The 25,783-nt window shown below is 46.3% G+C and overlaps 1 protein-coding gene across 1 annotated transcript in view; it reads left to right on the top strand.

Moving 5' to 3' along the window:
* The window catches only part of LOC143298483 (cytoplasmic dynein 2 heavy chain 1-like), a 129,981-nt gene that overhangs the window by 83,567 nt on the left and 20,631 nt on the right, over nt 1-25,783 (top strand). Inside the window, 17 exon segments of the mRNA XM_076611294.1 lie at nt 905-1,047; nt 2,584-2,823; nt 3,603-3,740; nt 5,930-6,204; nt 7,561-7,684; nt 8,008-8,129; nt 8,682-8,895; nt 10,176-10,427; nt 11,504-11,602; nt 12,200-12,323; nt 14,417-14,580; nt 14,999-15,118; nt 17,997-18,275; nt 21,241-21,396; nt 21,820-21,924; nt 23,201-23,405; nt 25,459-25,619. Coding sequence (XP_076467409.1) covers nt 905-1,047; nt 2,584-2,823; nt 3,603-3,740; nt 5,930-6,204; nt 7,561-7,684; nt 8,008-8,129; nt 8,682-8,895; nt 10,176-10,427; nt 11,504-11,602; nt 12,200-12,323; nt 14,417-14,580; nt 14,999-15,118; nt 17,997-18,275; nt 21,241-21,396; nt 21,820-21,924; nt 23,201-23,405; nt 25,459-25,619 — 2,921 coding nt within the window.

The following is a 25,783-nucleotide window of genomic DNA, read 5'->3' as shown; positions in this document are numbered from 1 at the left end:
TGATTTTTAGAAATGATGATTTCCAATTAAAGATAATAAAAATAAGGATGATGATGATAGAAACGGGCATAATAATGACAGTAATAATGATAATGATAAAGATGATAACAAAAATACCATTAATTTTTAGTATGATATCACCATGTTTAGAAGAAGAGACTATAAATAGAGAAAGGACTGAAAAGGACTGCACACTGTGTGTGTGTCTCCAACAGGTGTGATGTCTATAAATAGAGAAAGGACTGAAAAGGACTGCATACTGTGTGTCCCCCAACAGGTGTGATGTCTATAAATAGATAAAGGACTGAAAAGGACTGCACACTGTGTGTGTGTCTCCAACAGGTGTGATGTCTATAATAGAGAAAGGACTGAATAGGACTGCACACTGTTCGTCCCCCACAGGCGTGATGTCTATAAATAGATAAAGGACTGAAAAGGACTGCACACTGTGTGTCCCCCACAGGTGTGATGTCTATAAATAGAGAAAGGACTGAAAAGGACTGCACACTGTGTGTCCCCCAACAGGTGTGATGTCTATAAATAGATAAAGGACTGAAAAGGACTGCACACTGTGTGTCCCCCAACAGGTGTGATGTCTATAAATAGATAAAGGACTGAAAAGGACTGCACACTGTGTGTCCCCCAACAGGTGTGATGTCTATAAATAGATAAAGGACTGAAAAGGACTGCACACTGTGTGTCCCCCAACAGGTGTGATGTCTACAAATAGTAAATAGAGAAAGGACTGAAAAGGACTGCACACTGTTCGTCCCCCAACAGGTGTGATGTCTATAAATAGAGAAAGGACTGAAAAGGACTGCACACTGTTCGTCCCCCAACAGGTGTGATGTCTATAAATAGAGAAAGGACTGAAAAGGACTGCACACTGTGTGTCCCCCAACAGGTGTGATGTCCAACCTGCACATCGTCCTCATCATGGACTTCTCCAACACCAGCTTCACCCTCAACTGTGAGTCGAACCCCGCCCTCTACAAACAGTGCACCGTGGAGTGGATGCAGGGCTGGAGCAGGGACAGCATGGTCAAGGTCAGCAGCTGTGCCAGCAGAAACACCCAAGCCTGCTGTCCTACAGCCTTCTTTTGCTCTTTTTTTTTTTTTTTTTTTGTTTGTTCATTCTTCTTTGTTTCTTCCTTGCATAGAAGGTTGTATTTTCTCTTCAACATCATCACCATAACATTTTCATGTTAAGTGCTACATTGATTCAGTGAAAATACTACTTATGTCATATTTGGTCATTTCAATACATGTATAGCATGGTGACAGTTTGCAAGGGTATTTCTGAACATGAGGAAAAAAAAACAAACAAACAAAAACGGCCTTCTTCTTTATGTTGTTCTGTCAAACATCACTTGGCAGAAAGACAAACATGCTTACACATGCACATATGGATACATGCATGCACTCATGTACACATGCATGCATACACACACATATGCATGCATGTGCGCACATATATTCACACACACATACACACACACACACACACACACATAGAAGCATGTATGCACATAACGTATTTACAGCGGAAAGAGAGGACCAGGCCCTGCCTTCCAGTGCTGAGCACTGGACACAGTGGATGTGAACTCAGTACCCTGAAGGCAGTAGGACCTTTAACCTTTTGACCATGTTGCTGCCCTGCACGCCAGAGGACACAACAGGCAGTACGAAGAAGAAAAGAAAAGAACCTTTTAACTTAGCCTGCCCAGAGGAGAACAGTGACACTCATCTGCCTGTACAGTGTCACAGGGGGGTTTGATTCCCACTGTCTGAGCATCTAGTCATTCGGGTGAGACAATAAACTGAGGTCCCATATGAAACACGCACTTGGCGCACTGAAAAAGAACCCATGGCAACAAAAGAGTTGTCCCTCTGGCAAAAGTCTGTCAAAGAAATCCCCTGATAGGTACACAAATATATATATATGTATCTGTATGTATGTCTAGATGCTCACAAGGCATGACTAAGTGTGTTGGATTATGCTGCTGGTCAGGCATCTGCCTAATGGGTGTGGTGTAGCATGTATGGATTTGTCTGAACGCATGACACCTCCTTGAGAAACTGAAACTGCAGAAAGGATAGAAACAATAGGGAGGGTTTGCAGGCCCGCTTTTGTGGGGGACCTTTCATTGCTTGCAGAGCAAGAAGTAGGTCATATGACGTCATTGGCAGCCCACCACAGTAACTCACCTTTCTGAGTTTGCCTTTGTTCGGACAGCTTTTCGGCAGAGTTTATACATGGATCAGTTCAAGTGCGTAACGGCAGATATGTGATGAGAAACCCGCTCAAACAAAACATAGAAGACTAAAGTAAATAATGGGTGTGATTATAGAACTAGATATATATTGTAAACTTGCAAAAATAGTCTCCGAAATTGTTCAAAATCTTTTCGTCAAGACACAATTTTTCACGACGAAATTTTAGCCTTTTGGTGAAAAAACAGGAAATGGAGACGCCACACATGCTCACACGGCTTTTGCTATAAAGAAAAAGGGGGAATCTCCAGGAAAGTCAGACAAAAGTGGGCCTGCAAACCCTCCATACTGTGTGTTTGTGTGTTCCAGGTTCCATTCCAACTGTTGACGCGGCCGTCGAAAGAGGCAGGCATGTCGATCGGAGAGTCGCCAGGCAAGCAGCGTCGGCTGTCCGGAGGGGAGGAGCTGCTGAAAAGCTTCCTGCACATCCACGAGTCCATGGGCCCCACCAGCGCCACGCCCCTCCGCTACCTCACCTTCGTTCGCACCTACCAGAATGTGTACGGCACCAAGAAGTCCAGCATTGAAGAGAAGCAGCGCCACTTGCAGGTCTCTCTCTCTCTCTCTCCTGCTTACACACACATGCACAAACATACATGTGTTCATGCATGCGCACATACACACACACACACACATACATGCACAAGCATATATTCATGTACAGACGCACATGCATGCATGCAACACACACACACACACACACACACACACACACATACACATGCATGCACAAACATACAAGCATTCACACATGCATGCACGCAAACACACACACACACACACACACACATACACACACACACACACATACACACACACACACACTCACTCACACACACTTACTCACACACTCACTCGCCCTCACAATCACTCTCAGAACCCTCCACTCACATGCAAACAAAAATCCACTGCCTTTCTGTAAATTCTGTATCACACATTGTATGTTGTGATGACAGTGTTTTGTCAGTGTTGATTTACCAGCCAAACGTGAAATGATAACAACAAAAATGGGAAACGCCAACAAACCCACGCACACCCTCACATTCACACACACAAGCGTGCAGATGCGCTCACACAAACAAGCAGGCACAAATAAGTATTATACTTCAATGCTTATTCTGTCATCATTTTATTTCATTTTTATGTGAATGTTCTACACAAACTTTCAAGGCCTCATCAGCACGCTGGGTTTATGGGAAGGTCAGGCATTTGTTCCTTTTTTTCATCTGATGTGATGTAGCATATATGGGTCTGTCCACACGCTCTGACACCTCCTTGAAACTGAAACTGAAACAGACTGAGCAGCTAAGTGGGCGTGGTGTGTGCAGGCGGGCGTGTCCAAGCTGGACGATGCCAAGATGATTGTGGACGAGCTGAAGCGCAAGGCAGGAGAGCAGAGTGTCATTCTGGCAGAAAAGCAGACAGAGGCTGACGCCGCCTTGTCTGAAATCACCACCAGCATGCAGGTACAGCCGAAAGTGGGGTGTTTTTGTCTTTGTTAGTGTCATGGGGGTGGGTGGTGGTAGGGGGGGGGGACATGGAAAGTGTTTAACCCATTCCAACCTGCATGCTCTGGCCCCCATGGGCATATTGTCTTGTCTACGCCCACAGTGTCCAGACTTCGATTCCTGATTCATCAAACTGTTTTGTTTTGTTATGTTTTACCTTCCAACTGGGTGTAAACAAGTAGGGAAGAGACACGACTCTTGATAAACTTCTGGGCAGCTTACTGTTGAAGTATTGGTGCAGTTACAGCATTTAAAAAAAAATTTCTGGCAAGTTTTGTTTATGAAAATAGCTAGAAAGCTGTGTTTTACTCCTCAGCAAGTATTAAACAAACTGTTCTGAGTTATATACAGTGCTTTTGATCTGTTCAATCATATTGAGAATGTTGATTGTAAAATTTGACTGGTTTGGCAATATGAATATGATCCATGTGAACTGCCATGTCATCTGATGTGAGATGAAGTGATGTTTAACCACCACCTTGACCAGTGTTAAATGTTTATGTTTTTCTGGGTATGTTGCTGAAGTTTTGTGGAAGGGGAAACGATTACTTTCTGTTTTTCTGGGTGTGTTGCTGAAGGTGTTTTGTGGAAGAAGGAAATGATTGGTTTCTGTTTTTCTGGGTATGTTGCTGAAGGTGTTTTGCGGAAGGGGAAAATGATTGGTTTCTGTTTTTCTGGGTATGTTGCTGAGGTTGTTTTGTGGAATGGGAAAATGATTGGTTTCTGTTTTTCCGGGTATGTTGCTGAAGGTGTTTTGTGGAAGGGAGAAATGATTAGTTTTTTTTATTAAGTATTGTGATGTTGGTTACTGTGCACTATTTGGGCATTGTGATGTGTGTGACTAGTTTTAAGTATAGGGATTGATTTAGGTATAGTGATTAGATTTGGGTATTCTGTGTATGTTGTTGAGGTGTTGTTTGGGTAGTGGGGATGGGAGTTTGATTTTCATTATTGTGAATTTTTTTTTATGTCTGTTATTTTGGAAATTTTGATGTATGTGTTCGGTTTTAAGTACTGGGATTGGTTTTTAAGGATTGTGATATGCTTTTGAGTACTGTGGTATTAGTGTTAAGTATTGTGGTTTGAAATGTGCATTATTTAGTTATTATGATGTGTGATATGAGTGTTGTGTATGTTGATTTTTGTGTATTTAAGAACCCTTTAGAGTTTTAATGGATGTCTGTGCAGGGTTGTGGAGCAACATTTTAATTCTAATATTTAAATGCACGTTTTACCTTTCAGTTTTTACATTGTACAGTGTATTTGAGCATGTTTTTACATTTGAAAAGTGCTGTAGAAATTGGATTATTACTGGTATAGTTATTGTTATGAATTAATGTTTCACTAACACCATTACCATCAGACAGTGCTTAACACCAGCTGTGTGTGTATGTGGTCACAACACAAGTGAGTGAGCAGAAGTTAATCGGTGGGGGGGCTCAGAACGCCAGTGATCAGAAATTAACACCAGCTGTGTGTGTGTGTGTGTGTGGTCAGAACGCCAGTGAGCAGAAGTTAACTCCAGCTGTGTGTGTGTGTGTGTGTGTGTGTGTGTGTGTGTGTGTGTGTGTGTGTGTGTGTGTGTGTGTGTGTGTGTGTGTGGTCAAAATGCAAGTGAGCAGAAGTTAACACCAGCTGTGTGTGTGTGTGTGGTCAAAATGCAAGTGAGCAGAAGTTAACACCAGCTGTGTGTGTGTGTGTGGTCAGAACGCCAGTGAGCAGAAGTTAACACCAGCTCTGTGTGTGTGTGTGTGTGTGTGTGTGTGTGTGTGGTCAGAACGCCAGTGAGCAGAAGTTAACACCAGCTGTGTGTGTGTGTGTGTGTGTGTGTGTGTGTGTGGTCAGAACGCCAGTGAGCAGAAGTTAACACCAGCTGTGTGTGTGGTCAGAACGCCAGTGAGCAGAAGTTAACACCAGCTGTGTGTGTGTGTGTGTGTGGTCAGAACACCAGTGAGCAGAAGTTAACACCAGCTGTGTGTGTGTGTGTGGTCAGAACGCCAGTGAGCAGAAGTTAACACCAGCTGTGTGTGTGTGTGTGTGTGGTCAGAATGCCAGTGAGCAGAAGTTAACACCAGCTGTGTGTGTGTGTGTGGTCAGAACGCCAGTGAGCAGAAGTTAACACCAGCTGTGTGTGTGTGTGTGGTCAGAACGCCAGTGAGCAGAAGCTGGAGATGGAGGAGCTGAAGAAGCAGGCAGCGGAGGAGAACCGGTTCCTGGAGAAGAGGAAGGGGGCCATTGACCTGGAGCTGGCTGAGGTGGAGCCCCTCGTACAGGAGGCGCGCAGGGCTGTGGGCGGAATCAAACCCGAGTCCCTCTCTGAGATCAGGGCCCTGCGTGCCCCGCCCGACATCATCCGCGACATCATGGAGGCTGTGCTGAGGCTGATGGGTATCTTTGACACCTCCTGGGTCAACATGAAGAGGTCAGTGCTAGAACCTGGGAACCAGGGCTTCAATGTAGAACAGAGGACAGCCTGTTTGGTCTGAAAGTGGAACAACAGAGGACAGCATGTTTGGTCTGAAAGTGGAACAACAGAGGACAGCATGTTTGGTCTGAAAGTGGAACAACAGAGGACAGCCTGTTTGGTCTGAAAGTGGAACAGGACAGCCTGTTTGGTCTGAAAGTGGAACAACAGAGGACAGCATGTTTGGTCTGAAAGTGGAACAACAGAGGACAGCATGTTTGGTCTGAAAGTGGAACAGCAGAGGACAGCCTGTTTGGTCTGAAAGTGGAACAGGACAGCCTGTTTGGTCTGAAAGTGGAATAGAGGACAGCATGTTTGGTCTGAAAGTGGAACAACAGAGGAAAGCATGTTTGGTCTGAAAGTGGAACAACAGAGGACAGCATGTTTGGTCTGAAAGTGGAACAACAGAGGACAGCATGTTTGGTCTGAAAGTGGAACAACAGAGGAAAGCTTGTGTGGTTGAAAAGTTCTGAGGGTATTTTGAAGGGAAGAAAAATGCATTCCTGTGTCAGATCATAAAGTTATGAAGGAAATACATTTTTTTGCCCGGACAAGTGGTGCAGCAAAGTGGTGTTCAATGACCTGTTGGATTGCATCCTTACGTTCAAGTGTTCTGGGACTGGGGTCTTGGTGCTGTGGAGGTTTCCTTGTTAGAAGGGTGGGATCCTGGCTGGCTGTGTGACTGTCAGATTCTTCTGGTGTTCCAAGGGGGAGTTCTGGCTGTCTGAAAATCAAACTGAGCTTCTAGTCATTTGGATGAGATGATAAACCAAGGTCCTGTGTGCAGCACGTTCTTGGCACACTGAAAAAGAACCCATGGCAACAAGAGTGTTGTCCTGCTCTGATAGGTACAAAAACATATATGCATGCACTCAAGACCTAACTAAGCATGTTGGGTTATGCTGCTGGTCAGGCATCTGCCTAGCAGATGTGGTGAAGTGTATATAGATTTGTCGGAATGCAATGACGCCTCCTTGATCAACTAAAATGGTACCCCCCAAATCGGAGGATGGCTGCCTACATGGTGGGGTAAAAATGGTCATACACGTAAAAGCCCACTCGTGTACATACAAGTGAACGTGGGAGCTGCAGCCCACGAACGAAGAAGAAGGTCAACTAAAACTGAAACTGAAACTTTTTGATACACTGGCAGATTTGTAACACATCCTCCATTTCCCACCACAACAGGGCCACACCTCTGAGCATTATCTAAAACTGAATATGGTCAAAATTTTGCATTCACTGAACAGTACAGTTCCTGCCTTTGTGCCGTATTCAGTTGTTGTTTTTCAACCTGTGGCTGTGCTTTCCCAGTTTCCTGGCCAAGAGAGGCGTGAAGGAGGAGATCCAGACCTTTGACGCCCGCAACATCCCCGTGGACATCAGGAAGGGAGTGGAGGACCTGCTGAAGAAAAACGCTGCTTCCTTTGACTCCAAGGTCAGTGGTGTGGGCCTCCCATGTCCAGTAGAACATTCATGACAAGTAGAACATTCATGACAAGGAAAATGTACATGACAAAATATTCATGACAAGTAAATGATGAAAAAAAAAAAGCACCACTACCTTTGACTGTATTTGCATGATTTAACATTCACATTTGCACCCTTGAAGTACTGTCCCCCCAGTATCCCTTGTGACCCTGGTACCCTTGGAAATGGAGATCTGTTCTATTCTATTCTGTTCTGTTTTATTCTCTTCTCTTCTCTTCTCTTCTATTATGTTCTGTTCTGTTCGTTCTAAAAGGGAGACAAATGTTGCAGAACGCCAAACGAGCCTCCCAGGTGGCCGAGCCCCTGGCAACATGGGTGAAGGCCAACATCAAGTATTCATATGTGCTGGAGAAAATTGAACCCCTGGAAAAGGAGCAGAATGAACTGAGAAAGTAAGTCTGTGTACATGTGTGTGTGTGTGTGTGTGTGTGTGTGTGTGTGTGTGTGTGTGTGTGTGTGTGTGTGTGTGTGTGTGTGTGTGTGAGAGATATTATATTGTATTGTACATACCCAGTTCTAGCTTACTTGTATTTTATTGTATCTTATTTTATTTGCACATGTGAACTTCTGTACACAGGGAATCTCTGCACACATTGAATTTCTGTACTTGTGTATGGACAATAAACCAGTTTTATTCATTGGTCTTGTTCCTTGTGCCCCAAGAACTTGAATGGTTTATTGTAGAGGCCTCTGGACCATTACAATGGTGGTGAGAAAATGCACAAACTGAAAACTTGTTAGATACTATTCTGTTCGCTTCATATTGTCAATACAGATTCGTCGTTAGTCTAATGCTTTTATGCACAAATACTGCTAGCCTTTTTGTCAGATATTCATTCTTGGTTTGACACTGGAAGAGTAAATCTGAATAACGATGGTTGGCAATGGCATTGATTAGGAATTAATCCATCTCTGAGGGTTTGATATATACGTTAATTCCTCAGAAACCTGGAGAAGGCAGAGGCTCGCATGGCAAGACTGGGCCAGGCACTGAGCGAAGTGGACCGCAAGGTGGCAGCACTGAAGCAGCGCTTTGAGAACCTGACCAAGGAGGCGGCGGAGCTGAAGATCAAGCTGGACAAGGAAAACGAGACCATCGAGGCGGCGGAGACTCTGGTCTCCAAGCTGGACGGCGAGCACCAGCGCTGGAATGAACAGGTGCCCTGTGCTGTGTTGTGTCATGTTGTGTTGTATGGTATGTTGTTGTGTGATGTTGTGTTGTGTTGTATGGTATGTTGTTGTGTGGTGTTATGTTGTATGGTGTTGTGTTGTATGGTATGTTGTTGTGTTGTATGGTATGTTTTTGTGTGGTGTTGTGTTGTATGATGTTGTGTTGCATGGTATGTTGTTGTGTGGTGTTGTGGTGTTTTGTATGGTGTTGTGTTGTGTTGTATGGTATGTGGTGTTGTGTTGTGTGGTGTGGCGTTGGGTTACGCTGCTGGTCAGGCATCTGCTTGGCAGATGTGGTATAGCGTGTATTGATTTGACCGAACGCAGTGATGCTTCCTTGAGCTACTGATACTGATACTGATACTGTTGTGCTGTGCTGTACTGTGCTGTGTTGTGTGCCGTTATGCTGTGCTGTGCTGTGCTGTGTAATGTGGTGTCTTGTGGTGTGTTGTGTTGTGCTGTGCTGTGTCATGTCGTGTTGTGTGTTGCTGTGCTGTGCTGTGCTGTGGTGTGGTGTTGTGTTGCGTTGCGTTGTGTTGTGTTGCATTGTATTGTATGTATTGTGTTGTGTTGCATTGTATTGTATGGTGTTTTGTGTTGTGTTGTATGATATGGTATTTGTGTTGTTATATTGTAATATATTGTATTGTTTTGTATTGTATTGTATGGCATCTTATTGTATGGCATTGTATTGTATTTAAGTACTGATATCATATCATATCATTTTATGTTGCAATGTGTAAAAAATAAATGCTTGTTTCATTATATTGTATTGAATTGCATTGTAATTTGTGTATTGCATTGCATTGTATTGTATTGTGTTGCACTGTATTGTATTGTATTGTTTGAAATTCACACTGCTCTCCCCAGGGGAGAGTGAATCACTGTTGTGCAGTGCCACCTTTTTCTTCTGCCTGCCAGTGTAGTTTTTTCTTTTTTTTTTCATAATTTTGATAACACTTTCGTTGCTATGGATTTTTGAAGTGCACTGAGCACGTGCTGCACAGAGGACCTATTGTTTCATCCGAATGACTCTCATCAGGACCACCGCTCAAGGTCTAGTGGAGAAGGGAGAAGACACTGGCAAGTGTATGATTTGGTCCTGTACACTCAGATTATCCCGCTTTATAGGTGGACAAGTTACCACTAACCGTGTTGAACCATGCTGCTCAGGTCAGGCACATGCCGAGCAGATGGGGTGTAGCATACATAGTAAATGTCCAAACACTGTGACGCCCCCTTGAGAAAGTGGCGCTGAAATCTGCCAGGTTGGGGAGCTGTCGCGAGAGCTGAAGGAGCTGCCCCTGCGAGCGCTGCTGGCTTCGGCCTTCATCACCTACCTGCCCAGCGCCCCCGAGGACCTGCGCCGCCAGCACATGAAGGCCTGGATGGAGGCCATCGGCATCGCGCACTTTGACCTCCGCCGCTTCCTCAGCACGGAGAGCGAGCAGCTGACGTGGAAAGGGGAGGGTCTGCCGTCGGACGAGCTGTCCATGGAGAATGCTCTGGTCATTCTGCAGGTCAGACAGGGGGTTGTTTGGGTTGGTTTGTTTTTGTTTATCTGTGGTGGTGAATTTTGAGATGAGCTTCGTTTTCATTCTTTGTCGCTTGGCAGTCTTTCATCCTTTTTTTTCATGGTTTTTTTTTTTGTTTGTTTTGGAATAGTTTGAGGTTGAACATCTCCCCCCCTAGGGAGAGATGGAGAAAGAGATTGGAGATAGAGACGGAGAGAGACAGAGGGACAGACATAGAGAGAGAAACAAAGGGACAGACAGAGAAAGAGACATAGGGAAAGAAAAAAGAGAGAGGGAGAGAGAGAGAAAGGGAGGGTGGAAAAGGGGAAGGGTGACATTACAAATAAGGGACACATTTGCATTCACAAGAAGGCAGATAACACACAATCCAAATCTTGTTTCATACCTGAGTATTGACTTCTGTAACTAACCACCATCAGTTGCTGGTGACCCAGAGATATACCACAGTGTCACGGCACAGGTTTTCTCCTGTCTGTACCTCTAAGTATGGCTTTCTTTCCAATGGTTTGTTGTGGGTTGTGTGTGCTGTTTTGATTGGCTGACAGAGTTGTGTGTGCTGTTTTGATTGGCTGACAGAGCTGTCAGCTTGTTTGATGTGGGTTGTGTGTTGTTGTGACTGGCTGACAGAGTTGTGTGTGCTGTTGTGATTGGCTGACAGAGTTGTGTGTGCTGTTGTGATTGGCTGACAGAGTTGTGTGTGCTGTTGTCATTGGCTGACAGATTTGTGTGAGCTGTTGTCATTTGCTGACAGAGTTGTGTGTGCTGTTGTCATTGGCTGACAGAGTTGTGTGTGCTGTTGTCATTGGCTGACAGAGTTGTGTGTGCTGTTGTTATTGGCTGACAGAGTTGTGTGTGCTGTTGTCATTGGCTGACAGAGGTGTGTAAGCTGTTATGGTTGGCTGACAGAGTTGTGTATTTCATTGTGATTGGCTGACAGAGATGTGTGTTTGATTGTGATTGGCTGACAGAGTTGTGTATTTCATTGTGATTGGCTGACAGAGTTGTGTATTTCATTGTGATTGGCTGACAGAGATGTGTGTTTCATTGTGATTGTCTGACAGAGCTCTCAGCGGCCATTCCTGGTGGACCCCTCATCCCGCGCCACAGAGTGGCTGAAGGTGCACATGAAGAACAACCGCCTGGAGGTCATCAACCAGCAGGTCAGCAGCGTTGAACAGAACAGAGAATTCATATCCACTGTGTCCTGTCTAGAGCTCGGCATAGCAAGGTGGGACACTTTGAACCTTCCCCAACCAGTCAGCTGCCCAGACACACCTGGGTGCAGTGAGGAAAATGGCCGTGAACTACCTTCCCCAAGGACACACCATCGTTCAAAAACAGGGACTCGAACCCTCATCACTGGTCAACACTGTATCAACAGTCCAGCGCCTAAGCCTCACCGCACCCCCACAACCACTAAAAAACAAGAACAAAAAAATCAACAAAAACAAGACCAAAAAATGATAATTTTAGAGGTGTTAAAGGCTTTTACTGTTACAAGCTCTGTGTGTGTGGTTGTGTTGGTGCGTGTGTGTTTGCGTATGTGTGAGTGTGTGTGTATGTGTGAGTGTGTGTGTGTATGTGTGAGTGTGTGTGTATGTGTAAGTGTGTGTGTGTGTGTATGTGTGTGTGCATATATGTGTGTGTATTGTGTGTGCATATATGTGTGTGTGTGTATGTGCATATGTGTGTTTGTGAGAGAGAGTGAGAGAGAGAGAGAGACTACCACCCATGCAGTTGTTGTGGCGATTGTGCAGGATGCCAATTTCAGCACGGCTCTGGAACTGGCGGTGAGGTTTGGCAAGACGCTGATCATTCAGGAGATGGATCGGGTGGAGCCGGTGCTGTTCCCTCTGCTTCGTGGAGACCTCACTGCCCAGGGTCTGTTCTCTTGTTGTTGTGTGGTGTTGGACACTTTACACTGTTATGCTTTAGTGGTGGAAGCATTTGTGTACACCACACGAATTGACACGATATGTATCGATCAGCTCAGATCACCTGAATCAGCTAAAAGTGTTTCGATTTGCTCACATTGCATGAATCAACACAGTATGTATCAGGAAGCTCATATCACACAAATCAACAGAATTTGTATTGATTTGCTCATGTTATACAGATTTGTACAATATGTATCAATTTGCTCATATAAGAAGAATCAATGCAATATTTATTAGTTTGCTCATGTCACATGAGTCAACATGATATCTATCTGACTGTTGATGTTGGAACCAAAGCAAATGCTGCAGTGGGAAAGGTATAAAGGGAAACAAATCATTCAGAGACAGTGTGTGTGTGTGTGTGTGTGTGTGTGTGTATGTTTGCGTGCACATGTGTGTGTGTGTGTGTGTGTTTGCGTGCACATGTGTGTGTGTGTGTGTGTGTTTGCGTGAGTGGTTGTGTATGTGTACGTGTGTGTTGTGATGTGTAAACAACAGGCCCACAATGCTTAAAATCCATGGTTTATAATGGATGGGTGGGGGTATTTCTGCATTGCATGGATTTTAATTTCGCTTTGGCTCCTATCTCAGCAGCTCTGAGTTTGCTAAGTGTATGGAACTAAGGTAGACTGGGGGAAATTCTGAATGCTTCAAGCAAACTTAGCAGCACTAAGATGGTTCTAGCAGCCCAGCCCAGGACCATGACACGGACCACTGCAATGTGTCCACTGACTCCTGTCTGCCATCCAAGATAAAAGGCACAGTTTCAGTTTCAGTTTCTCAAGGAGGCATCACTGTGCTTGAACAAATCCATATACTCCACACCACATCTGCTAGACAGATGCCTGACAAGCAGCATACCACAACACGCTCAGTCAGGCCTTGAGTACAGGCCTATATATTTGTGCACCTATCTGAGAGGATAGCTTCTACAGAATGTTGCTAAAGGACAACACTCTTGTTGCCATGGGTTCTTTTTTCAGTGCGCCAAGTGTGTGCTGCACATGGGACCTCAGTTTATTGTCTCATCAGAACGACTAGACACTTAGCTCGTAGTTCAATTTTCTCGTCAAACTTGGGAGAAAGGGGGAAAGCAGGATTTGAACCCAGACCCTCACAAACTGTGTATTTGCAGATGAGCTTGTTAACCTCCTGCCATCTTCCTCCAGAAACTGAAACAAGACACAAGAATTCTTTATAACTGTGGACACATTTGGTGTTTTAAAAAAAAGGCTTCAATTAAGAATTTTTTTTTTTTTTTTTTTTAAAGATAAAAAGAAAGATATTTTATCCACAGTACAACACAGATTTTCATCATCCACCAGACGAGTTCATAAACAAATATTCAGCACAGCATAAGCTTCTACAGAATTTTCCATTTATCCATGTTGCCAAATTCCTCATGAAAAGAAATGATAATGATATTAATACAATTTTAAAATATCAAGTAGGCAATATTAAAACAAAAGAGAGGGAGGTAAACTGATCCATCGCTTGGTCTTCAGCATGATGTGTGGTTTGACGAGAGACACTTAACTGTGACAGTCAGAGATCAGGACTGACAGTTCAGCCAACTAGCACGGAAGCGAAAGTGGTGTGTCACCTGTTGTGATGTCTGTTGTGGGAGTTTTTCAAGTCCAGAAACAGGTGAGCTGTAGTCCGTTTGTTGTGTCCAGTTTGTCCATGGTGTGTTTGAGTTCCAACAGTATTTGTATTTTCCGCACAGATAAGGCGCTGTCAACCGATAAGCTGCAGGGGTCAGAACTGAGTACCTCGTGGGCAACTTGTAGTCTGGAAATGATGGCAGTCCAGTAATGAAATGCCATTTAATTACACATACTTTACCATGACCCTCACAGACCCTGGTGCAGACTCCGTCAGGGGTCTTGATTCCTGTCCTGTCCAAACTACTAGTCCGCCTGTGTGGAAAAATCGAAAGTAGCTGCGGCTAATAGCCTCCCTTGGTAAGTTACCTCCCTTGTGTCGTCAACGGCAAGCAGCATCCATGACATGCGGTTGATGGTGCATGGTGTGCAGGCCCTCGCTACGTGTGTCAGATCGGGGAGAAGACCATCGACTACAACGAGGAGTTCCGGCTGTTCATGACCACGAGAAACCCCAACCCAGAGATCCCCCCGGACGCTGCCGCCATCATCACCGAGGTCAACTTCACCACCACCAGGGCCGGCCTGACGGGGCAGGTGGGGGCGTGGTGCCACTGTTCACTTTACACACACATGTTCACATGCGCGCACACACACACACATACACACATATACACAGTGGTGACCTTGCTGTGTTATTGTTGTTGTTGCTATAAAGAGTGGTGTGTTGCTGTGTTGTTGTTGCTATGAAGAGTGGTGTGTTGTTGTTGTTGTTGCTATGAAGAGTGATATGTTGTTGTTGTTGCTATGAAGAGTGGTGTATTGTTGTTGTTGTTGCTATGAAGAGTGGTGTGTTGTTGTTGTTGTTGCTATGAAGAGTGATATGTTGTTGTTGTTGCTATGAAGAGTGGTGTATTGTTGTTGTTGTTGCTATGAAGAGTGATATGTTGTTGTTGTTGCTATGAAGAGTGGTGTATTGTTGTTGTTGTTGCTATGAAGAGTGGTGTGTTGTCAGCTGCTGGGCATCACGATCCAGCATGAGAAGCCAGAGCTGGAGGTCAGGAAGACGGACCTGCTCAAACAGGAGGAGGACCTCAAGATACAGCTGGCTCAGCTGGAGGACTCCCTGCTGGAGGTATGTGCCTGTATGGAACTTCACCTACACTTTATGGTGCTCCCACTTTCACTGTCTGTCTCTTTTCTTTTCTCGTGTTCACGACTCAGGAAATCCAGTCCTGGAGCCAGTTGCATTGCTCGGACGGAAGAGCCTAGTATGGTCGTAACCCGCTACTAACTGTGTGTACTATAGAACTGACCAATGGCGTAGTTCAGTCAACGTAGGCATTTAGTCACGTGTAACTGTCAAAAAGTTAGAACCAAGCAATGCAACTGGGTCTTGGCCTGCAACGTCACTCCTGTGTGCTTAGATAGCTACAGGCACTTGTTCCTTGAAACCCAAGGACAGCCATTATTACCTGTTTTTCTTGTCCAAGCTCTTGGGTTAACAGATGATAAAAAATCTTTTTCAGCATGTTTTCTCAAATAAAATTCAAAGCATTCCATGTGTACAAAAAAAAAATGAATGTGTGAAATGTTGTAAATAATAAAACAATGAAAGGAATATGTTCATACACTTACTGCCAAGGAATGTGACACCACTGATCCAGCTCACTTGCGGGCATGCACACACACACACGCACACGCACACACACACACACACACACACATACACACACAGAGTAGCAGTCAAAACCATGCCCCGACCCAAACATACTGTATAGTATGATGCATGGGCTGAGCTGTTATGTAGGGTGAGTTAGGAGCTTTCGGATGCACAGTTAATTTCCAGTTGGATGATGATGATGATATAGATACTTATACAGCGCCTATCCTTGGTCGAAGACCAAGCTCTCAGCGCATTACAAGTACATTCATTTGCACAACAGGCTGCCTACTTCGGTAGATCCTTCTTCTTCTTCTGCGTTCACTCGTATGCACACGAGTGAGCTTTTACGTGTATGACCGCTTTTTACCCCGCCATGTAGGCAGCCATACTCCGTTTTCAGGGGTGTGCATGCTGGGTACGTTCTTGTTTCCATAACCCACCGAACGCTGACATGGATTACAGGATCTTTAACGTGCATATTTGATCCTCTGCTTGCATATACACACGAAGGGGGTTCAGGCACTAGCAAGTCTGCACATATGTTGACCTGGGAGATCGTAAAAATCTCCACCCTTTACCCACCAGGCGCCGTCACCGTGATTCGAACCCGGGACCCTCAGATTGACAGTCCAACGCTTTAACCACTCGGCTATTACGCCCGTCTTTGGTAGATCCAACCGACAGCTGCCTTTGCACGCTCATCATTCGTTTCCTGTATCATTCAATCAGGTTTCAGTCACGCAAACATATGCTCATACAGACATTTAACATTTTATTTGTATGACCGTTTTGTTCATTTACTCTGCCATGTAGGCAGCCATACTCCGTTTTCAGGAGTGTGCATGCTGGGTATGTTCTTGTTCCCATGACCCACCTTACGCTGACATGAATTTCAGGATCTTTAACACGCATATTTTATCTGTGTGCATATACACACGAAGGGAGTTCAGGCACTAAGCAAGTCTGCACTTCTGTTGACCTGGGAAATTGGAAAAAAATCCCCACCCTTTACTCACCAGGCACCCATTTCCGAGATTTGAACACGGGACCCTCACATTGAAAGTCCATCACTGTGAACCATCAGGCCATATTGTGTTGTGTTGCACTGTGCTGCAGGAGCTGGCCAGGACGTGGTGTGGTGTGGTGTGTTGTGGTATGGTGTGGTGTGATGTGGTGTGGTGTGGTGTGATGTGGTGTGTGGTGTGATATGATGTGGTGTGATGTGATGTAGTGTGGTGTGATGTGGTGTGGTGTGGTGTGATATGATGTGATGTGATATGATGTGGTGTGTTATGATGTGGTGTGGTGTTGTGGGGTGGGGTGGTGTGGTGTGGTGTGTTGTAATGTGGTGTGATGCGGTGTGGTGTGGTGTGGTGTGGTGTGTTGTGATGAGTTGTGCTGTGATGTGTTGTGTTGTGTTGTGTTGTGTTGCGTTGCACTTTGCTGCAGGAGCTGGCCAGGATGTGTTGTGTTGTGATGAGATGTGACTTGACATGACGTGACATGATGTGATGTGATGCACTGTGCTACAGGAATTGGCCAGGATGTGTTGTGATGTGTTGTGATGTGATGCACTGTGCTACAGGAGCTGGCCAGGATGTGTTGTGATGTGTTGTGATGTGATGCACTGTGCTACAGGAGCTGGCCAGGATGTGTTGTGATGTGTTGTGATGTGATGCACTGTGCTACAGGAATTGGCCAGGATGTGTTGTGATGTGATGTGATGTGATGCACTGTGCTACAGGAGCTGGCCAGGATGTGTTGTGATGTGTTGTGATGTGATGCACTGTGCTACAGGAGCTGGCCAGGATGTGTTGTGATGTGTTGTGATGTGATGCACTGTGCTACAGGAATTGGCCAGGATGTGTTGTGATGTGATGTGATGTGATGCACTGTGCTACAGGAGCTGGCCAGGATGTGTTGTGATGTGTTGTGATGTGATGCACTGTGCTACAGGAGCTGGCCAGGATGTGTTGTGATGTGATGTGTTGTGATGTGTTGTGATGTGTTGTGATGTGATGCACTGTGCTACAGGAGCTGGCCAGGATGTGTTGTGATGTGATGCACTGTGCTACAGGAATTGGCCAGGATGTGTTGTGATGTGATGCACTGTGCTACAGGAGCTGGCCAGGATGTGTTGTGATGTGTTGTGATGTGATGCACTGTGCTACAGGAGCTGGCCAGGATGTGTTGTGATGTGATGTGATGTGTTGTGATGTGATGTGATGTGATGTGATGTGATGCACTGTGCTACAGGAGCTGGCCAGGATGTGTTGTGATGTGATGTGATGCACTGTGCTACAGGAGCTGGCCAGGATGTGTTGTGATGTGATGCACTGTGCTACAGGAGCTGGCCAGCGCCAAGGGCAACATCCTGGAGAACAAGGAGCTGCTGGACTCGCTGAACAAGACCAAGGCCTCCAGCATCACCATCTCCGACTCTCTCACAGAGTCCGTGCGCCTGCAGGCCTCGCTGGACGCAGAGCGCAACAGTTACCTGCCCCTGGCCACCAGTGGCAGCTCCCTCTACTTCGTCATCTGCGACCTGGCCAAGATCAACAACATGTACCGCTTCAGTCTGGCCGCCTTCCTGCGGCTCTTTGAGCGCGCCCTGGAAGCCAAGCAGGTCAGTGGTCCTGTGTGTACCTAGGCTGCTTTACAAGCCATGGAATCAGGCGAAAGTCAGCAAGTAACGAACAAGTAAAACAAAAGTGGAGGTATGTTTATTGGTGTGCCTGGTTTAGGTCAGTTTCCATGCAGAATGAGAAAGAGGATGTTTAGAAGATCTCGTGGTTTTATATTATAATCACTTTTTTTTTTCTTCTTTTTTTTTTTTTTTAATTATGATTTAATAGATTCATACTTTCTTCATGTGAGCAGCATTTTATTAATTATGCATATTTCTTATAATATTTTTCAGCAGTAAATTGTTGATAATTTCTTTTGTTCTTTTTTTAATTTTTGCTGCTCCATCACTTGCATCTTATTAGTGGCATTACATTACTGCCACACAGCTTGAGTCCCCCATAGGCAGCCACACCCAGTTTTATTTGCTGCAGTCACGATGCCCAAAGTCCGTAGGGAACTATCAATGTTAGGCCACACACCAGGGGAGACCCTGCACTGCTGCTGAGTCACATTGGTTGTGCATGGTAATCCCTGTTCTGATTTAACATGTGCAGGATGCAACTGATGACAATAATCACTTGGTTGTAGAACCAGACTGAGTGAGCGTCCCCTTCAGAGTGGAGACCACCAACCACATCCCTAATGAATGTTAATTTATGTTTGTTTATCTTCTTTTTTTTTTCTTTATTTCTATCCTTCCACCGTGCAAAATATGTTACATTCCTTATTCAGTATACCAAAACAAAAAACCTATGCTCCTCATCAAGAAAAAAAAAAACACAAAAGAAATTAACAAATAAATTACAGATTCCTAAACTGTACTAAAATGTTATTGGAAGAATATATTTATCAGCGTTTGATTTCTTTGTGGCAGCAATCCCACAACTGCCAGAAATGGAGACAGTTAGTGATGTGTTCAGCAGTGCAGTGCCCCCATGAACCGTATTAGGTTTGGGGACCAGTGACTGTGTGTGTGCATGGTGTTTCAGGATGGGAGTGGCACAGACCAGTGACAGTGTGTGCATGGTGTTTCAGGATGGGAGTGGCACAGACCAGTGACAGTGTGCATGGTGTTTCAGGATGGGAGTGGCACAGACCAGTGACAGTGTGTGCATGGTGTTTCAGGATGGGAGTGGCACAGACCAGTGACAGTGTGTGCATGGTGTTTCAGGATGGGAGTGGCACAGACCAGTGACAGTGTGTGCATAGTGTTTCAGGATGGGAGTGACACAGACCAGTGACAGTGTGTGCATAGTGTTTCAGGATGGGAGTGACACAGACCAGTGACAGTGTGTGCATGGTGTTTCAGGATGGGAGTGGCACAGACCAGTGACAGTGTGTGCATGGTGTTTCAGGATGGGAGTGACACAGACCAGTGACAGTGTGTGCATGGTGTTTCAGGATGGGAGTGGCACAGACCAGTGACAGTGTGTGCGCATAGTGTTTCAGGATGGGAGTGACACAGACCAGTGACAGTGTGTGCATAGTGTTTCAGGATGGGAGTGGCACAGACCAGTGACAGTGTGTGCATGGTGTTTCAGGATGGGAGTGACACAGACCAGTGACAGTGTGTGCATGGTGTTTCAGGATGGGAGTGGCACAGACCAGTGACAGTGTGTGCATGGTGTTTCAGGATGGGAGTGACACAGACCAGTGACAGTGTGTGCATGGTGTTTCAGGATGGGAGTGGCACAGACCAGTGACAGTATGTGCATGGTGTTTCAGGATCGGAGTGGCACAGACCAGTGACAGTGTGTGCATGGTGTTTCAGGATGGGAGTGACACAGACCAGTGACTGTGTGTATGGTGTTTCAGGATGGGAGTGACACAGACCAGTGACAGTGTGTGCATGGTGTTTCAGGCTGGGAGTGGCACAGACCAGTGACAGTATGTGCATGGTGTTTCAGGCTGGCAGTGGCACAGACCAGTGACAGTGTGTGCATGGTGTTTCAGGATGGGAGTGACACAGACCAGTGTCAGTGTGTGCATGGTGTTTCAGGATGGGAGTGACACAGACCAGTGACAGTGTGTGCTTCGTGTTTCAGGATGGGAGTGGCACAGACCAGTGACAGTGTGTGCATGGTGTTTCAGGATGGGAGTGACACAGACCAGTGACAGTGTGTGCAAGGTGTTTCAGGATGGGAGTGACACAGACCAGTGACAGTGTGTGCATGGTGTTTCAGGATGGGAGTGGCACAGACCAGTGACAGTATGTGCATGGTGTTTCAGGATGGGAGTGGCACAGACCAGTGACAGTGTGTGCATGGTGTTTCAGGATGGGAGTGACACAGACCAGTGACTGTGTGTATGGTGTTTCAGGATGGGAGTGACACAGACCAGTGACAGTGTGTGCATGGTGTTTCAGGCTGGGAGTGGCACAGACCAGTGACAGTATGTGCATGGTGTTTCAGGCTGGCAGTGGCACAGACCAGTGACAGTGTGTGCATGGTGTTTCAGGATGGGAGTGACACAGACCAGTGTCAGTGTGTGCATGGTGTTTCAGGATGGGAGTGACACAGACCAGTGACAGTGTGTGCTTCGTGTTTCAGGATGGGAGTGGCACAGACCAGTGACAGTGTGTGCATGGTGTTTCAGGATGTGAGTGACACAGACCAGTGACAGTGTGTGCATGGTGTTTCAGGATGGGAGTGGCACAGACCAGTGACTGTGTGTGCATGGTGTTTCAGGATGGGAGTGGCACAGACCAGTGACAGTGTGTGCATGGTGTTTCAGGATGGGAGTGGCACAGACCAGTGACAGTGTGTGCATGGTGTTTCAGGATGGGAGTGGCACAGACCAGTGACAGTGTGTGCATGGTGTTTCAGGATGGGAGTGGCACAGACCAGTGACAGTGTGTGCATGGTGTTTCAGGATGGGAGTGGCACAGACCAGTGACAGTGTGTGCATGGTGTTTCAGGATGGGAGTGGCACAGACCAGTGACAGTGTGTGCGTGGTGTTTCAGGATGGGAGTGGCACAGAGATGCGCATCAAGACCCTGGGGCAGAAGCTGCAGCAGCTGGTGTACGAGTACGTGTGTCGCTCTCTCTTCAAGGCCGACCGCCTCATGTTCGCCATGCACCTGGCTCACGGCATCAAGCCCGACCTCTTTGGTGACAATGTGCGTCCCTCGCTCCTTCTTCTTTGTCTTTCTTCTTCTCCTCTGCCTCTTCTTCTTTGTCTTCTTCTTCTCCTCCTCCTCCACCTCTTCTTCTTCTTCATCTTCTTCTTCTTTTTTCTGCTGCTCCTCCTCCTCCTTCTCCCTCTCTACTTCTTCTTCTTCTGTACATGGCTATTTTCATTGGCCCCCCAAAACAAAATTTGCACAGCGAAATCTTTTGTGACAAAAAATGATACAATGCAATGCAGTGTAATGCAACACAACACAACACAACACAGTACAGTACAGTACAGTACAGTACAGTACAGTACAGTACAGTACAGTACGAAGCACTTCAACACACCACAACGCACTGCAATCTACTACACTGCAATACAATACTGTATTAGTAGAGTACAACACAGTCTGACGTGTGGGTTTCAGGAATGGGCGGCCTTCACAGGCATGCTGGTGGCTGACACAAAGGGAGACAACCGAGCTCCATCCTGGGTGGATGAGGAACGGGCCTCTTCTGTGGCAGCGCTGAAGGTGTCGCACGTTCACACGCACACACACTCTCTCACTCACATGCACGCACGCACAGCACACACACACACATACAAGAGCGTGCACTCACACACACACACACACACACACACTTCTCACTTTTTTCATTCACAACACACCTGTCTGTGATGCTTGTTTTCTTGATTGTTTTTTCTGTAAGTGTGTGTTCAGTGTGCCTGTGTGTGTGTGTGTGTGTGTGTGTGTGTGTGTGTGCATGTTGAATGCAGTCCGTGCTGTTCATGTTCTCACACCTAGTATTCAGTGCAGTCAAGTAAGTCCAAGATAAAACTGACCCCTGTGATGATGTTTCAGGCCAACGTACCCAAACTGTATCCAGCAGTCCTTGAAATGAAAACTGACCCCTGTGGACTGAAACTGACCCCTGTGGACTGAAACTGACCCCTGTGGACTGAAACTGACACCTATGGACTGAAACTGACAGCTGTGAACTGAAACTGACTCTTGTGGACTGAAATTTACTCTTTTTGACTGAAACTGAAACCTGTGGACTGAAACTGACTCTTGTGGACTGAAACTGACCCTGTGGACTGAAACTTACTCTTTTTGACTGAAACTGACACCTGTGGACTGAAACTGACTCTTGTGGACTGAAACTGACACCTGTGGACTGAAACTGACACCTGTGGACTGAAACTTACTCTTGTGGACTGAAACTGACCCTGTGGACTGAAACTAACTCTTGTGGACTGAAACTTACTCTTGTGGACTGAAACTGACCCTGTGGACTGAAACTGACACCTGTGGACTGAAACTTACTCTTGTGGACTGAAACTGACCCTGTGGACTGAAACTGGCACCTGTGGACTGAAACTGACACCTGTGAACTAAGAAAAAAGATAACAGACCCCTGTAAAGTTACACTGACCCCTGTAAATTGACACCGACCCTTGTGGAATGACATTGACCCACCCCCCATGTAAAGTGACACTCACATCTGTAAAGTGGAACCAACCACTGTAAAGTGACATCAACCCCTGTAAAGTGAAACTGACTCCTTGTTAGGTGTTATTGCCCCCCCCCCCCCCCCCCGCCCCCCTTGTAAAGTGACCCTGAACACCCCCACCCCGTGTAAAGTGATACTGACCCCTGTTGAATGATACCAACCCCTGTGGAATGACACTGACCCCCTGTAAAGTGACCCCCACCCTCGCTCCCCCCATTCCCCCTTGTAAAGTGCCCCTGAGCGGTGTGCAGTGAGGGTGACGCTGGGCATGGTGCTGTGGGTGTGGGTGTGCAGGCCAACTTCCCCAGGCTGTACCAGCAGATGGAGCTGGATGACGGGGGGCTGTGGGGGAACTTTGCGCGCAGCGGTCAGTGCGAGACGGAGTTCCCCGGGGCCGTGGAGAGGCGCTGCACCCCCTTCCAGCAGGTGCTGCTTGTGCAGGCCGCCCGCCCTGACCGCCTGCAGTCCTGCATGGGGCTCTTCGCCTGCAGGGCCCTCGGTGGGTGGTGGGGGGTTTGGGGGGGGGGGGGGTGTATGGGTGTGTTGGTGTGTGCATGGGGCTCTTCGCCTGCAGGGCCCTCGGTGGGTGTGGAAGGGGGTGTGTGGGTGTGTTGGTGTGTGCATGGGGCTCTTCGCCTGCAGGGCCCTCGGTGGGTGGTGGGGGGTTTTGGGGGGGTGTATGGGTGTGTTGGTGTGTGCATGGGGCTCTTCGCCTGCAGGGCCCTCGGTGGGTGGTGGTGGGTTTTGGGGGGTGTGTGGGTGTGTTGGTGTGTGCATGGGGCTCTTCGCCTGCAGGGCCCTCGGTGGGTGTGGAAGGGGGTGTGTGGGTGTGTTGGTGTGTGCATGGGGCTCTTCGCCTGCAGGGCCTTCAGTGGGCGGGGGTGGTGGGAGGGGATGTGATGTGGGGGTTGAGGGGGGGGCGTGGTGTGAGTATATGTGTGCATGTGTATGTGTCTGTCTGTGAATTTGTGAGTGTGTGTGTGTGAGTTGTGTGTGTGTGTGTGTGTGTGTTGTGTGTGTGTGTGTGTGTGAGTGTGTGTGTGTATGTGTGAGTGTGTGTATATGTGTGAGTGTGTTTTGTGTGTGTGTGTCGGTGGGTGTCAGCGGCTGTTTGTTGGTGAGGTGAGTGGTGATGTGTGTTTTTTTCCACACATCTGGTTGCACTATGTGCATGTGTTTGTCGTGTGTTGTTTGGTGATATGTGTTTCTTCACACCTCTGGATACACTACGTGTGTGTGTGACTGGGCTGATGTGTGTTGCTTCAGTGTGCATGAACTAAATGTAAGTGAAGAAAAAATCAGATCTCTTTTTCCTTATTTTATTCTTCTTTTTTTTTTCCTTTCTTTCTTTCTTTCTTCTTTTTTTTTTTTTTTTTGTTGAATTGCCTTGTCATTTGCTCTTGTTCATTGGCATTACTCCCACACTGCGCAGGGCATGAACAGCTCCAGATCTGGGGGCAGTTTTTTTTAATTTTTTTTTTTATACTTGATGACAAAGAACAGTAACGATGAAGGTGAAGCCACTTTGGAGGTCCATTTATGTTTGGGACTGTGTGAGACAAAGCTGTACTCGGTGCTTCCTTTCAAACTGCATCCCACCAGCAGGCAGGCTGGAGAGATACACCAGCAGTGCTGGTCAGGAAGTGTGAGCAGCACTGCCCAAGACACACCCATGGAGTGGATGACCCTTGACAGTGTGGTTCCGGGTCTGCCGATTTGAGCCCTCGGCACTCTCAGCTCTGGGTAGGAGCCGGGCCATGGGCAGAAAAATCCCTGCCACTGATGGGGCTTAAACCGGCATCCTCCCATTTCTCAGTGCCTGTGTCAAACCACTTTGCCATGGCAAATGGTTTAGAAAAACAAATAAGTAGCCATGGAAGTAGGATGGAAGGAAGTAAATGTGTGAATGGATAAGTTGATGGAGTGTTTGTGCACACATTTGCATGTGTGTGTGTGTGACTGAAACCTGACTGAATGTTATATATCTATAAGTATCTGTATCATTATCATTATCATCATCATGAATATAATTATCGTAAAACAATAAAATGATTATCATTGTGGGCTGCTTTTTGTTTCTGATTTTATGTGGATAATGGGAACATCCCCAGATGCCACACCAACATCCACTCTGAATCCCCCACCCCCCACCCCCCACCCCCCACCACCACCACATTTTCATTTTCATTGTTGTTTTCAAATCAGCAGTTAGTTTGTAATGGGTTTTTTTTGTTTGTTTGTTTGTTTGTTTGTTTTTCTAAAATATATTTATTAAGTTTCCACCCCACACATTTTCAGTTTCATTGTTGTTTTCAAATCAGCAGTCAGTTTGTAATGGTTTTGTTTATTTGTGTGTTGATTTTCTAAAATGTATTTATTGTTTAAGTGTCATTATTTATTGGTTTATTTATTTCATTAATCATCATTGTGTGTGTGTGTGTGTGTGTGTTAAGTCAAGTCAAATCATTTTTATTGAGGGTAAAAGAATAAGCTTCTGCAGCTTTTTTACATCCTGTGTGTGTGTGTGTGTGTGTGTGTGTGTGTGTTGTCAGGAATGAAGGAGCTGTCCCCGCCGACCATCAGCCTGAAGAAGCTGTACCAGGAGACCATCTGCACGGAGCCCATCCTCATCATCATCTCCACAGGGGCCGACCCTTCACAGGAACTGCAGGAGCTGGCCAACCAAACTGTGGGCCATGACCGCTTCCACCAGGTAGGGAACAGGTGGGGGGACATGATTGACATCCACTAGTTAGGTAACAGGTGGGGTGACATGATTGACATCCACCAGGTAGGGAATAGGTTGGGGGGACAGATTGACATCCACCAGGCAGGGAACAGGTGGTGGACATAATTGACATCCATCAGGTAGGGAAC

The sequence above is a fragment of the Babylonia areolata genome, chromosome 24, assembly GCF_041734735.1.
Source record: "Babylonia areolata isolate BAREFJ2019XMU chromosome 24, ASM4173473v1, whole genome shotgun sequence".
Classification (NCBI taxonomy): domain Eukaryota; kingdom Metazoa; phylum Mollusca; class Gastropoda; order Neogastropoda; family Buccinidae; genus Babylonia; species Babylonia areolata.
The sequence above is the reverse complement of the archived record's forward strand: the minus strand, read 5'-3'. Positions and strand labels throughout refer to the sequence as shown.